This window comes from Dromiciops gliroides, chromosome 4 (assembly GCF_019393635.1).
Source record: "Dromiciops gliroides isolate mDroGli1 chromosome 4, mDroGli1.pri, whole genome shotgun sequence".
Classification (NCBI taxonomy): Eukaryota; Metazoa; Chordata; class Mammalia; order Microbiotheria; family Microbiotheriidae; genus Dromiciops; species Dromiciops gliroides.
In genome coordinates, this window is record NC_057864.1 from 35,551,178 (window position 1) to 35,566,904 (window position 15,727).

The 15,727-nt window shown below is 42.6% G+C and overlaps 2 protein-coding genes across 2 annotated transcripts in view; both read right to left on the minus strand.

Annotated features, from left to right (window-relative positions):
• The window catches only part of EPHX4 (epoxide hydrolase 4), a 36,483-nt gene extending 22,073 nt beyond the window's left edge, over positions 1 to 14,410 (minus strand). The window contains exons 1-2 of the mRNA XM_044003894.1: positions 14,135 to 14,410; positions 11,513 to 11,598 (exon numbers count right to left, since the gene is read on the minus strand). Of these exons, the coding sequence (XP_043859829.1) occupies positions 11,513 to 11,598; positions 14,135 to 14,383 (335 nt within the window). The 5' untranslated portion in view covers positions 14,384 to 14,410. The remainder of the gene's footprint in view (positions 1 to 11,512; positions 11,599 to 14,134) is intronic.
• A 3-nt stretch (positions 14,411 to 14,413) lies between these two features.
• BRDT (bromodomain testis associated) overlaps positions 14,414 to 15,727 on the minus strand; it is a 52,522-nt gene continuing 51,208 nt past the window's right edge. The window contains exon 20 of the mRNA XM_044003103.1: positions 14,414 to 14,747. Within this exon, the coding sequence (XP_043859038.1) occupies positions 14,414 to 14,747 (334 nt within the window). The remainder of the gene's footprint in view (positions 14,748 to 15,727) is intronic.

Sequence of the window (15,727 nt, forward strand, 5' to 3'; positions counted from 1 at the left end):
CTGATTTATTTTTCGTTTGCATGATAAGAAAGAATTTTATAATAAAGAAGAGCAAATGTTCTGGTCATGAACTGAGAGCTAGGGATGACAGGTGGAAGCCATAATACCCCAATGATACACTGGCAACAAGGACAGCTAGGTGGTAAAGTGGAAAGGGTGCTGTGCCTGAAGTCAGGAAGACCCAAGTTCAAACTGGCCCCAAATACTTTACTAGTTGTGTGACCCTGGGCAAGTCACTTAACCACATTTGCCACAGTTTCCTCATCTATAAAATGAGCTGGAGGAGGAAATGGCAAACCACTCCACTATCTCTGCCAAGAAAACTCTAAACAGGGTAACAAAGAGTCAAACATGACTGAACAACAAAAGATATTTTAATTCTTTTCATCTATATTTCCTTTTGCTATTGCCAGGCTAGTTAACAGCAAGGGGCTTATCAACACGATAGCTGCTTTTCCAGGTTTTACTATATTAAAAATAACAAGGGATCTCATCTTTACCATGCAGACCACACTAAAGATGCAGAGCATCCTTTCTTCCTCTCTTTTCTAGATAGAGGCTGGGCTGTTGTGATCAAGTGCTTTGTGCTCAGCAGCATAAATAACCTTTTGTAAAATGGTCACATGCTTCATCACTCAAGAATTTTGATGAATACATTTTATACAGCTGGTGAGAAAAAAGGACTCTAAGCACTCAAAGAAACTGCTTTGTCAGCTCAAAATATTTTTAAAACTGATTCAGAGGAGTAGGGGAGAGGACAGGCAGAATGTCATCTTTTGGCAAAAGTCGACTTCATTTTCAAGTGTAGCTGGCCAAGGTACCTTGGTGTGTATTTCTTTGTATCGTGTCTTTGTTAGTTTCCTTTAGCTGGACAGGGAATTGCATTGTTTTTGAGCAATTCCTAAGAGATGGACAGTGGAAAAAAACATTCTGTGGAGAACTAGGTTTAAAATCTACCCTCTGACACCATCTACATGTCATTGGATGTCACTAGACTTCACTGGGACTCAGTTCCTTTTCCTTTTTTTTAATCTTTTTTTTTTTTTACAGGGCAATGAGGGTTAAGTGACTTGCCCAGGGTCACACAGCTAGTAACTGTCAAGTGTCTGAGGCCAGATTTGAACTCAGGTCCTCCTGAATCCAGGGCTGGTGCTTTATCCACTGTGCCACCTAGCTGCCCCTCCTTTTTCTTTAAATTGAGGTCATGTCCACCTCTAAATCTATGTTCTTGTGAATGTGTACAAGTCAATTGACCTCCATGGGACTCAGTTTCCTCATCTGTAAAATGAAGGGCTTGAGCTAGAAATGGCTTCTGAGGTCCCGTTCCCGAGACAATTCTTAGATGGTGACAAGGATGCAGTAGGAGAGGCTGTGCTGTTGAGTGGAAGAGGGATGGACTTGGAGTCAGTGAAATGGCTTTGAATCCCAGGATTCTGACACTTAGTTGGTGTATGAAGATGGGGAAATCTCTGGCTTCTTCTCTGACTCTAGAGTGGGGAATGTAACTTGCACTATCTGCTTTCTCAGGGTACAAGTAAGAAGAGGACTTTGCATACCATCAGGCTTACCATAAAATCAATATTGGAGAAAAGAGAACCAAAGAAGGAGGAGGCCCCCTGCCCACAGTGGATAGGGTGATAAGAGAGAACAAAGAACTTTTCAACTCTCATTTTTTTTTACCTTTCACCTTCCAAGGTGATCTTTGTACTAGAAAGAATAGGGGGAAATGGACTAAGAGAGAATTGATAACCAGAATAAAAAGGGTGATAGTAAGAGAGTGCCTAATTGTTCTTCCTGAGTTCATGTCATCTGTCCCAAATGAACAACATCTTAGGGTATTGAAAGGAAGGGCAGACAGGGTTATTCAGCCATGGTCAGTGGTCTCTGAATGTTCAAAGGAACCACAGTTTTGGGGAAGGGCATATTTCCCAATTTTTAGAAAAGGGAACAGAATGGAGGTTATAAATATTGGCTAGTTTGTTTGGATTCAGGAAATTAGGTAGGGCAGTAGATAAGAGTACGAGGCCTAGAATCAGGAAGACCCATATCAAATCCAGTCTCAGACACTTACTAGCTGTATGTCCCTGGACAAGTCACTTAACCTCTTCTTGCCTCAGTTTCCCTAGCTGTAAAATGAGGATAATAACAGCCCCTACCTCCCAGGGTTGTCATGAAGATCAAACGAGGTAATGTTTGTAACTCAGCACAGTGCCTGACACATAATAGCTACTTAATAAATGCTTATTTACTTCCTCCCTTTCTAGCAAAATTCTAGTACATATTTTTCACTGCCAGCATATCTCATTGTGTGGCACAGGAGAGAGAGAGAGAGAGAGAGAGAGAGAGAGAGAGAGAGAGAGAGAGAGAGAGAGAGAGAGAGAGAGAGAGAGAGAGAGAGAGAGAGAGAGAGAGAGAGAGAGAGAGAGGCAGCTAGGTGGCTCAGTGGATAGAGCACCGGCCCTGGATTCAGGAGTACCTGAGTTCAAATCCGGCCTCAGACACTTAACACTTACTAGCTGTGTGACCTTAAGTCACTTAACCCCAATTGCCCCACAAAAAAACAGAGAGAGTGAGTGAGATGAACATGGAATCAAGAAGAACTGTGTTCAAATCCCACCTGTAACCATGGATTTTTTAATTCTCTAAACTGGGGCTTCTTAATCTAGGCACCTTGACACGATTCTTTTATATATATAAACTGTTTTTCAATATGATTAATTTCCTTGTTATCCTATGTATTTAAAAGCATTATTCTAAGAAGTGTTCCAGGGGGGAGCGAGGTGGTGCAGTGGATAGAGCACCAGCCCTGGAGTCAGGAGTACCTGAGTTCAAATCTGGCCTCAGACACTTAACACTTACTAGCTGTGTGACCCTGGGCAAGTCACTTAACCCCAATTGCCTCACTAAAAATAAAAAATACCCAAAAAAGAAGCGTTCCACAGGCTTTGCCAGACTGCCAAAAAAAATCCATGACCTTTGGAGAGCAATGTGGAATTATGCCCAAAAGTTATTATTACATATGTACTTTTTGACCCAGCAATCCCACTGTTAGGTCTGTTTTCCCAAGGTGACCAGGGAAAAAGGAAAAGATCTTGTATGTTCTAGAATATTCATAGCGGCTCTCTTTGTGGGAACAAAACTGGAAATGGAGTGGATGACCATCCATTAGGGAATGGCTGAACACGTTGTGGTAAGAAATGATGAGCCGGATGCTTTAAGAAAACCCTGGGGGCGGCTAGGTGGTGAAGTGGATAAAGCACCGGCCCTGGATTCAGGAGTTCCTGAGTTCAAATCCGGCCTCAGACACTTGACACTTACTAGCTGTGTGACCTTGGGCAAGTCACTTAAGCCCCATCGCCCTGCCCCCCCCCCCAAAAAGAAAACCCTGGAAGACTGACATGAACTGATGTAGAGTGAAATGAGAAGAACCAAGAGACTGTTGTCTGTAGTAACAGCAATATTGTTCCAAGAGGAACTGTGAATGACTAGGCTATTCTGAAGTGTGTGATCTTTCAAATCGACTACTAAGGGTTTATGATGTAAAATGCTATCCACTTCCAGAGAAAGAACTGATAGATGAAAGTATGCGTTGTTTGGTTACATATAGACATACACACACACAAACACAGGCATATGTACAAATGTTGGCCTTCTCTAATGTGGGGTTGGGATGGAGGAAGACAATTCAGAACTCAAAATGTCAATTTTTAAAAAAAAATTAAGATTAAAAAAAAAGTTTTGTGACCAAAAAAAAGAAAGTGTAAGAATCCCTGATCTAAGGCTTTTTTATTATTAATTTATAGGCAGGTTTGACACACTGCCCTATTATTTTATTTTATTTTATTTTTGTGGGGCAATGGGGGTTAAGTGACTTGCCCAGGGTCACACAGCTAGTAGGTGTCAAGTGTCTGAGGCCAGATTTGAACTCAGGTACTCCTGAATCCAGGGCCAGTGCTTTATCCACTGCACCACCTAGCTGCCCCCCTATTATTTTTATTTTTTTAATAAACATTTTTATTTAAAGTTTTGAGTTTCAAATTCTATTTTTCTCACCCTCCCTCCCTGCTTTCTGAGGCAGTAAGTAATCAGATATAGGTTATGCATATGCAATTATGTAAAGGATTACCATAGCAGTCATTTTGTATAAGAAAACTAGAATGAAAGAAAAAAAGAAAGGAAATGAAAAATAGTATGCTTCAGTCTGTGTTCAATCAATATCAATTCTTTCTCTGGAGGTGGATAGTATGCTTCATCCCTAGTCCTTTGGGGTTGCCTTAGATCATTGTATTGCTGAAAATAGCTGTCATTCACAGTTCTTCATAAACAACATTGCCATTACTGTGTACAATGTTCTTCCGGTTCTATTCACTTCACCATACATCAGCTCATGTGAATTTTTCCAGGTTTTTCTGAAATCATCCTGCTTGTCATTTCTTTTTTTTTAGTGAGCCAATTGGGGTTAAGTGACTTGCCCAGGGTCACACAGCTAGTAAGTGTTAAGTGTCTGAGGCCGGATTTGAACTCAGGTACTCCTGACTCCAGGGCTGGTGCTCTATCCACTGCGCCACCTAGCTGCCCCTGTCATTTCTTATAGCACAATAATATTCCATTTCAATCATATACCATATCTTGTTTAGCCACTCCCCAACTGATGGGCATCCCTTTGATTTCCAATTCTTAACCACCACAAAAAGAGTTGATATAATATTTTTATATAAATAGGTCCTTTTCTCTTTTTTGGATGTCTTTGGGATGTAAATCTAACACACTGCCCTATTATTAAAGGGAAAATATGCTGTTAACTAGTTAGCTAGGTGGCACAGTGCATAGAGAACTTGGTCTGGCATCAGAAAAATTCATTTGTATGAGTTCAAATCCAGCCTTGGGACACTCACTAGCTCTATGACCCTGAACAAGTCACTTAATCCTATTTGCCTCAGTTCCTCATCTGTAAAATAAACTGGAGAAGGAAATGACAAACCACTCCAGTATCTTTGCCAAGAAAACACCAAATGGGAACACAAAGAATTAGACAGAGCTGAAACTGTTGTTACGTGTTAACTAACAATATTTTCACCTGGGACAAGTCAGTATGTACCATAAACCAGTGGTGTCAATTTCAAATAGAAATGAATCCCTGAAGCCAAATTTTGACCTAGAAAACCACAAATTAGCATCATCCATGTTGTATTATATTTTATTTATTTGGTTAAACATTTCCTGGTTTCATTTTAATCTGACTCCTGCTATACTTGGGAATTCTGCTGGCAGCTTATGGCCTTTAGTACTCAAAGTACCAAATTTAAGTTTGACACCTCTGAAATAGGCTATCCAGAGATTTCTTTCTACATTGTTGGAAGGGCTGCAGTACAGGTGAGTCCACACTGCCAAGCATGGAGCCTGGCAAGAGAAGGGTGCCATTGATGGATGAGGCCATTGGCCACCAAAGATAGGGCAAGCCCAGGAAGAAACCCCTCCAAAGTGTTGTATGAGCCCTGTAGGTTTAATCCCCAAGTGCAAAGGTATGACTGACCCATCTAATTGTGGCTCTGGTCAAAGGGATGACTAATGAAAAAGGAAGGCATAATTACAAAGAGCTTGTATGGCTTCATCCAGACTAGGACATGTCACACTAACTTCATTTTCTTTATTTTTTTTGATAGGCTTACTAGACTGGTAGTTCAGGGGGATTCTGTAAGTAGATAGTTACGTGGTTTCCAGCAGACCATCTGACAAACGCGCCCTTGCTATTCTTGTGAACAAGATGAAGAGATGTGGTCCAGACAACAGAATTTACAGCTAGGTAGATTATTTTGGAGCTTTGTTAAATATGAGACCCAAAGAGGAGTCATGAATGATTTTATGTCGTCGTGGTAGGAGATCTTTAGGGTAGTAACCCAGTAATTATTGATGGTCCTGTACTTATTGAACATTTGTCCCAATTTAGATAAAGGCAGAGATAGACTACTCATCAGATTTACAGATAAAACAAAACAAGACACATAGCTAACATATTGGGCTAGTCAGCATTCAAAGACCTTGACAGGCTAGAATGTTAGGATTAAGCTCAGAAAATGGAATTGAATAGGGCTAAACACAAAACAATACACTTAGATTCAAAATAGCAACTCACAGGTACAAAAGGGGGCAGCCAAGACTAGACATACGTTCATTTGAAAATGATCTGGGGGTTTCAGTGGATTGCAGGCTCAATAGTACGTAATATTGTGATATGGAAAACCAGCTAATACAATTATTAATTGATACAATAAATATAGGAACATATGAATGTGTGCTCCTTGATTGCAGGAATTTTTTTGGTCTTTTTTTTGTATCCTCAGTGCTTAGCTCATTGTCTGGAACATAGTAAGCACTTAATAAATACTTGTTAATTGATTGATCGGATCAGACAGGTGGGGCTCATTAGCCTTGGCAGGCAACCCGCCTAAGGGAAGGAACCCTGATTTTAAACCTTCACTGCCTTGCGGCTATACCCATATATGGGAAAGGCTTCAGGAGTTAACCCCGAGGAAAAATCAGGAGTCAGAATCCCTTAGGCAGTTGGATGTTGGACATCACATCCCTCTGGCAACTCCTGAGGGCGGCACTGGTACCAAACTATATTGGCTCTGCCTCTCCTTTGGATCCACCAATGTCGTGGAGAGGGAAAACCTGCTGCATGGGCAACAGCTTGTTTTTTTCCATATTGATCTGCCCAGGCCAGCGCCCTGGAGAGGATACTCCAGCTACTCCTCATGGGGTAGATACAACATGGGATGCGGCAGTTACCAGTTATAAGTCACTCAGGAGCTTCGGCTCCCACATCGAACTGCATAGCCACACTGTGGCCTGTGGCTCTTCAAGGTGCTTATCCATGGTCCTCTGAGACTGGTGGAGGCCTACTGATCAGGCACATTTGCACTGCTATATCCAGTGATGGGTACATTTTAGGAAGATCATTTATAAATTACAGCCCTGAAAAGGCGTGACCAGGGGCAGCTAGGTGGCGCAGTGGATGGAGCACCGGCCCTGGAGTCAGGAGTACCTGAGTTCAAATCCAGCCTCAGACACTTAACACTTACTAGCTGTGTGACCCTGGGCAAGTCACTTAACCCCAATTGCCTCACTAAAAAAAATTTAAAAAAAAAAGAAAGAAAAAAAAATAAAAGGGGTGACCAGGATGGAAGGAAGACACAAGCTCACTACATTCAATTCAACTCAGCATGCATTTATTAAGTACATACTACACCCCAGGCACTGTGTTCTGCAGTAGGGATACAGTGACAAAAATTAGACCCTCCTTGGTCTCAAGGAACTTTTGTTATTCAGTTGTTTTTCAGTCATACCTGACTCTTTTTGACCCATTTGGGATTTCCTTGGCAAAGATACTGGACCAGTTTGCCATTTCCTTTTTCCAGCTCATTTTACAGATGTGGAAACTGAGGCAAACAGGGTTAAGTGACTTGCCCAGGGTCACACAATTAAGATAAACCCAGTGGTCTTTCCACCTAGTTACTTACTTGCCACATGAGGATTAGTTGAATTATTTGGATATGCTACCCCTGCAGAAGCAGGCACTCTGGGGTAATATGAGAGCCATCATCAAGTGTTTGAAAGGCTGTTATGTGGGAGGGGAAATTCAACTTGTTTTACTTTGCTCCAGAAGATCTAACTACAAGCATTAGATGAAAATGACAGGGAGGAAGATTTTGACTCAGTATGAGAAAAAAGCTTAACAACAATTAGAGAACTGTCCAACAATAAAATGGAGTGTCTGTCTGCCTTTGGGAGTATTCAGTTCCCCTATCACTGAAGTTTTTCAAGTTGTGGATGGGATTCATGCTTTAGGTTGTTCTAGGCGACCTGGAAATCTTCCTCCAACTCAGGGTTTTATTATTTTATAAATATAGAATAAACATTATCACTGAAAAGTAAGAGGAAGGTCATCATCAATGACCACCTCATCAGTAACCTGTGATCATACGAATCAATTGCTAAAACACCAATGACGAAGAGAAAAGAAGGATATGGTTGGCCCAGACAAGGAAGTCATTGTTTATTACAGATTGTACCTAATAATGTGTCTGAATGTTTTATATTTTGAGCTTTGATCATGTCACTCAGAAAATGCTTCTCTGTAGACTGAGCCCTTCATTTTGCTCAAAGGTCTTCAGTGGTTCTCTTTTGCCCATAAGATGAGATCCAATCCCTCAAAGCTTTTCATGGTCTCACCCTTCTGGCTTTATTTCCCATTACTCTCCTCAGATACCATATGTTCCAGCAAAACTTGACTATTTACCATTCCCTAAATACTCTATATGCTTTTTGCCTGCTTTTGTGCCTTTATTCTCATTATCATCTCCGCCTGGAAACCCCCAATGGCTACCTGCCTTATCTTACCCATGCTTCAAGGACCAAATCAAATGCCACCCTCTTTCATGAAGTCATCATGATCCTCCTCCAAATGGATGCGATCTCTAACCCCCATAATATTTTGAGTGTTCCTCTTTTATGACACTAATCATAATTTGTTTTCCATTACAGTTATTTGTGTGGATGCCTTATTCCTACCCCATCCCCTATTAGATGTAGATTCTGCACACATAAGGTGTTTAATAGGTGCTTGTTGAATTGAATGGCATTAATCTGTAATGGAATAATTTCAAGAACTGAGAGGAATAGGGTAGATATTTGGGGGCAAAGCATAGGATTCTGCCCTGAACCTCTCATATTACACTATCTATTCTACCTCTTTATGCAGCCCAGGGTGTTAACTACTTTATCATAAGTAGAGTTAAACTCCATTGTCCTTAGTTAGAAAAAATACAAATAAACCTTTATCATAACATTTTATCTAAAATAAAATCCCACATATAGTGGGCTCTTTATCACCAATTTTGTGTTCATTCAGTGAATTCTGGTTTTTCCATCCAGCTGTTGAGCAGGCTGACCTATTTAGTTTATGAAACATCACAAGATCACAGCCAGACCTATGTGATCAAAACCCAATTTCTCAGGGCAGCTAGGTGGCGCAGTGGATAGAGCACCAGCCCTGGAGTCAGGAGGACCTGAGTTCAAATCCAGCCTCAGACACTTAACACTTACTAGCTGTGTGACCCTGGGCAAGTCACTTAACCCCAATTGCCTTACTAAAAAAAACAAAAACCAAAACCCAATTTCTCCTTTCACTAGCATGAAAAAAATATTTTTCAAGTTCTGGTAAGAAAATTAATAATAGGTTGTTTTTTCTCATTATTTTCTCTATATTTATTATTTGTCATGCAATGTTCAAATGTGGACCAGACAGTTTCCCCCTAAACTATAACGGGAGCAAGTTGCTAGCTATTGTATAATAACTAGTAGTGGGGTGAGGGTGATAGAGCTATAGACTTTCTTTCTAAAATCTGTGCTAACAACTCTTGTTAATTGTAGTCCACATGACCAAAGGAAAAGGTAAAATATGTATGTGCACTACTCAGTTTTCCCACCTGTTAAGTGGAGGAATTGGATAAAGCTGATGTCTGATGGACCTTCCAGTTCTAATTTTCTATGAATTTATTAGTTTGTTGATATGTTATTAGTTAAAAGTGCTTGTTGTAAAGTTTATGCCCAACGATTGGGGAATGGCTAAACAAATTGTGGTACATGAATGTAATGGAAGATTACTGTGCTGTAAGAAATGCTGTGTGATGAATACAGAGAAGAAGGAAAGAGCTACATGAAATGATGCGGTGATGTAAGCAGAACCAAGAAAACAATAAACACAGTGACCACAAAAATGGAAATGGAAAGAATGACAACACACACAAAATCAATGGTAAATGTAAGAAAATTATAAAGACCAAGAAAGACTCTAGAGAAGAGATAGAAGACACCCCCATGCCCATCAATTGGGGAATGGCTGGACAAGTTGTGGTATATGAATACAATGGAATACTATTGTGCTGTAAGAAATGATGAGCAGGAGGAGTTCAGAGAAACCTGGAGAGTCTTATGTGAGCTGATGATGAGTGAGATGAGCAGAACCAGAAGAACATTGTACACAGTATCATCAACATTGAGTGTTGACCTACTGTGATGGACTATGTTCTTCTCACCAATGCAATGGTACAGAAGAGTTCCAGGGAACTCATGATAGAAGAGGATCTCCAAATCCAAGAAAAAAAAAAGAACTGTGGAGTATAGATGCTGATTGAACCATACTATTTCTTTTGTTTTGGGTGCTGTTGTTTGTTTTTTTTTCTATTTTGAGGTTTTGCATCACTGCCCTGATTTTTTCTCTTATAACAGGATTAATGCAGAAATAGGATTAATGTTATTATGGATATATATATATGTGTGTGTATAGATATATATACATATGTATATGTATATAGATATATAGATATAACCTATATCATATTACCTGCTGTCTAGGGGAGGGGGGAGGGAGGGGAAGGAGGGAGAAAAATCTGAAATTGTGAAGCTTGTATAAACAAAAGTTGAGAACTATCTTTACATGTAACAGAAAAAATAAAATACCTTATATGTAAAATAAATAAATAAATAAATGCCAAAAAAAAAAAAGACACCCCCAACTCACCCCTTTGTGGAGGTGGGAGGTCTGCAGGTGTTACTCATAGCAGAAGTTTTCAGACTTTTTCAATGTATCCATCAGTTGTATTGGTTTTTTTCCCCCTCTTTTAAAAAAGTACTATTTGTTAGAAGGGACAGGTCTCTGAGAGGAGAAAGGGAAAGAGTACTGGGCATAATTATGATAATGTAAGAAACAGAAAACATAAGTAAAGACTGATTTTAAAAAGTGTTTCATGATGCCCGTGTACATTCTTCCCTCTCCCATGATTAAGCTTCCTTAAAAGCAGTAGCCTCCTCTCTGTTCTTTTATCTTTTAAATTTTTTTTTATCTTTTCTTGTATTCTGCTGCACTGCCTGGCTCCTGAGGCCTGAGGGCAGTATTGTGTCTCTAGGGTTCACTTCACCATCACCATCACCACCGTCATCATTATTCTGGACCTGTGTTTTCATGGATATAGAGAATTTCATGTATAGACTCTCCCTCCACTAATTCAGACTAATTAATTTGTCTATATCTTACAGTCATGGAGAATTACCCAAAGCACTGAGAAGTGACTTCTCCAAGGTCACACGACAGGCTTGTGCCAGAGGAAGGATCTGAACTCAGGTCTGTGTGACTCCAACATTCCATCTACCATTCCATTTCCTGAGAGCACAGCTCTTGTTATATGGAAATTTGTGGCCCAAGTTCTTTGCTGTTGCTATTGGAAACAGATCTGTGTTGTTAAAATATAAACTTAGGAGTCTGTGGTGTGCATATCGGAAACAAAACCCCACCACTCAAGGCCAATTTAGGAAGAGCACAAAGCAGTGCAAATCCCAGTGGCAATAACAACAAATGAGAGAGGGCTCTGTCAAATGTCATGACTTGAAAATGAGAGGTCATACCATGAAAGGTCAGTGAAGTCTTTAATGAAAGGAAGGGAAGTGGTTTTACCAGAACTCAGGAAAGCCGTGTAACAGCAGCAGAAGTGGCTTGCCCCTCTCTCCAGCAGCTACATAATGAAACCTTAGCCCTGAGTCCTGCAGGGGAAGAAGAAATTGCATATAGGATTTCAGTGATATTTCAAAATACCAAAATAGACTTCATTTTTATATTTGATTTTTTAAATACTCCTTTGTGTTATTTCATAACATCAACAAGAAATAAACCCAGCTATGACTTATCAGTTGGGTAGATTCTTCACAGTAACTTTCCTCCCTATACCACTGTAAGGGCAGATCACACATTATGGGGTGGGGAAGTGGGGTCACCAATGTGACTTTCATCTCACCGAGCTGTCACATTTCATCAGTTCAGGCTCTGCAAGGCATAGAAAGAATCCTAATCTGAATGTATCTCCCTGTCTTGTTTACCTCCTCATCGCATATTTGCTCAGCATACTAGTCAGTATCTATGCCATCAGTTACATAATTCACACCTCTCCTCCCTCCCTTTTTTTTTTTAGGTCTTTGCTTCCCACATTTTTTTTTTTTCCGGTTGGATGCTGTTTGTACAGTTCTCCTTGCTGCCTGTTTCCTCCCTCTCTTGGCCATTTAATAATCATTCCTGACAGGGGAATGCCCTGAGTGTTCAATATTTTACTTCATAGGTAAGTGACATGGAAAGATAAGGAGAAGAAAAAAATTACAGGAACAGAGAGAGAGACAGAGACAGAAAGACAGTGAGAGACAGAGACAGAGAGAGAAAGAGACAGAGAGACAGAGGAAAAAACCACTAGATGAACAGAGAGGAAAGATAAAATAAGCAATAAAAAGGAAAGCAAATGAATGCACCAGGAGGAACAAAAGGCCCAAGGCAGGAAGTTAAAAACTAGAGTTTGTGTCAAATGTCCTAGAACAGGCTTCCAGGTACTCAAAGAAAAAGAACCACCCTGGAATTTCCACTGTTAACTCCAGGCCAAGTTTAAGGCTGGTCTGGGAGAACCTGTCTGACTTTTGTCTTGAGATTAGAAGATAGTCCTACTGGGGGCAGCTAGGTGGTGCAGTGAATAAAGCACCAGCCCTGGATTCAGGAGGACCTGAATTCAAATCTGGCCTCAGACACTTGACACCTACTAGCTGTGTGACCCTGGGCAAGTCACTTAACCCTCATTGCCCGAAGAAGAAGAAGAAGAAGAAGAAGAAGAAGAAGAAGAAGAAGAAGAAGAAGAAGAAGAAGAAGAAGAAGAAGAAGAAGAAGAAGAAGAAGAAGAAGAAGAAGAAGAAGAAGAAGAAGAAGAAGAAGAAGAAGAAGAAGAAAGACCTACTGAGTACCTTGTGAAGGGCTTAATGGGTTATAAATTGAAAGATTCTCCCAGCTCGCCTGGGACAGTACCAGGATTCCTGGAGAAAGCTGGCCCTCTGGCCCTGCTCCTCCATGTATTGGACAATGTTCATCCCAGCTGGAGGACTTCCTTGATCCTGAGCCTGTGCAGCAAAAACGTCACGATGCCTCAGGGCTCCCGATTCCAAAAGAAGCTTGGGCGCATATCTGTGCCCAGGTGACAGCAAGTAACCCAAGAAGCAGATTGCTTGGTGCATCGTGCCTGGGTCTGCCCGTGTGGCACTGAAATAGAGGCCCTGGGGGGCTTGTATCTGTCTACAAGACAATCCGGAAGCACCAGGAAGGAAGGCAGGCTTACGTTTTATTCAAGTCCTCCTTGAGCTTCCCGCACCGCTCCCCCCCACTCCGCCCCCCCACCATATGTACTATGAATCATTTGCTAATAATTTCTAGGGCATCTGGGGATGCACAATTCCTGGCTCTTCTCATTTTCACTGCCTCAAATTTCCCATGAATTACTCTATTTACTTTTTCATTCCGTTCATTTTTGGCGGGGCCAGCCTTCTCTTGCCCACTTGGGTATCAATACTCAGTCCCTTAAGGTTGATCTGGGTTCTAAGGGCAAAAAGGTGACTGGAAGAAAATCTCTCTGCTCTGCAGAGGAAAAAGACGAACTATTGTGTGTGGGGGTGGGGGGAGGTGGAGGGGGGCGACAACTGAGGACAGGATTCTTATTAAAAAAATCCAAATCCCCGCCCCCCCGCCCCTTCAAACCCGAGCTTACAATATGGACTGCTGTTTGTCAGATCTGAGTAAGTGTGCGGATGAGCCCCCCCCCCCCTTTCTCTCTCTCTCTCTCTCTCTCTCTCTCTCTCTCTCTCTCTCTCTCTCTCTCTCTCTCTCTCTCTCACACACACACACACACACACACACACACACAGAGGAGGGATAGAGAAGAGAAACGTGAGCACATCCACAGCCCACAAATCTTGGCCCCTCGCCCCTCCTAACCCTCTTTCTATTCTGAGCCCCCATTAGTCCTCTCGCTACCCACTACGAGCCCCCCATGCTGGCGGCCCACCGTCCCGGTTCAGGGCACTGCATGGTTTGGCACCAAACTACCCCCGGGTCACGAAGGCGATTGGGTCCTCCCTCCCGGGGCTCTCCTGCCTCCCTCCCCCCCTTCCCCCTCCCCTCTCCCTCCCGGGGCTCTCCTGCCTCCCTCCCTTCCCCCCGGGCTGCGCGGAGCTCCCATCGGTGCTGAGCGGTGGCCGGGGGAGCCTTGGCCTTTACCTTAATCCGCACGTAGCAGTGGGTTCCCAAGGAGGGGTCGTTCAGGCACGCTGGGGGGTTCTCCCGGACGAGCCGCTGGAAGGTCTGACCGGGTCCTCTCCCGATGCTCCACAAAAGTTTCAGCAGGTGAATGGAGGCGCAGAGCCCGCAATAGCCATACACCAGGGTCCAGAAGAGCAGAGCCCGGAGAGCGCTGGTCAGCCGCGCGGTCAGCAGCGGCCAGTAATCCCGGAGCCTCGCCATCGCCATCGGAGGGGCGGCTCCGGGGCCGCCGGCCGCTCAGCCCCCTTCCCCGGTTCTGCCGAGCTGCGTCCTCGGCCCCTGCGCCCGGGTACCCGGACCGGCAGGCGCTGGCTGGCGGGCGTCCGCTCCTCGCACCCCCCCCCCAAGTCCAGCCGGGAGCACAGACTCGGGGCTGACTGAGTCGAACGGAGCAGGGGACAGGCTGCGCCCCGGGGACACCCCCACACACTCCTGCAGAGCTTCAGATGAGGACTCCCAGCTCTGGGTTCCCCAGGAGCTCGGGTGGACCCAGATCTCTCGTGCCCAGCCTTGGCGTAGCCTCGGAAGGGCTCGCTTGGGCCCCGCCCGCTCCGCGCAGCTACTGGCTACGCTGGCAGCCGCGATGGGGAGAAGACTTCACCCCGCTAAAAGAGAAAACAAGCGCTGCTGGCCTTCAAGGTTCATCACATTAGGCGGGGCTTGTAATTAAGAGGCTATACACAAGTTATGGTATGTGATTGTGATGCTATAAGAAAGAAACGAAGAGCAGGATCGTTTCCAGAAAAACCTTGGGAAGACTTATATGAACTGATGCAAAGTGAAGAGAACAGTAGCAGGAGAACATTATACACGCTAACAGTAATATTGTACGATGATCTACTGTGAATGACCTAGCTATTCTGAGCAATACGATGATCCTAGACAATTCCAAAGAGTTTAGGATGAAAAATGCCATCCAGGTCCAGAGAAAGAAGGGATGGAGTTTGAATGCTGAGCAAATGATACTTTTTAAACTTTATTTTTCTTGGGTTTTGTTTTGTGGGTCTGTGTTTTATTTCGCAGCATGGCTAATAAGGAAATATGTTTTGAATGACTCCACATGTACAATCTATATGAAATTGCTTGCCTTCTCAAGGGAGGAAGGGAGAGAATTTGGAGCTCAAAATTTAGAAAAACGGGTTTTAAAATTTTTTCTACATGTAATTGAGAAAAAAAAAATTAAGCTAAACAAAGAGACTAGACACTGTCTCCCAAGGGGCAGACTCATAAAGAACATTAAATCCTTCCATGTTAGATTGTAAGCTTTTTGAGGGCAGGGACCATCTTACACTCATCTCTCCTCACCTCTGGTGAGGCTTAGGATGGAAGTTTTAAACTGTTTCTTTGCCTCCTACTCAGGAGAGTGAAGACAATGGGAAGCCCATTCCCACTGGATCACTTAGAAGCCCTCCAGCATACTTTTAAGGTTTAAGATCAACTCTACATGGCCCTCTTTTTTTCTACTTCTAAATCAAGTTAGAATGTTATATAGCACAACCATTGCACATATGTGTGTGTGCATAGATACATTATATATGTGATCTAAAAGTC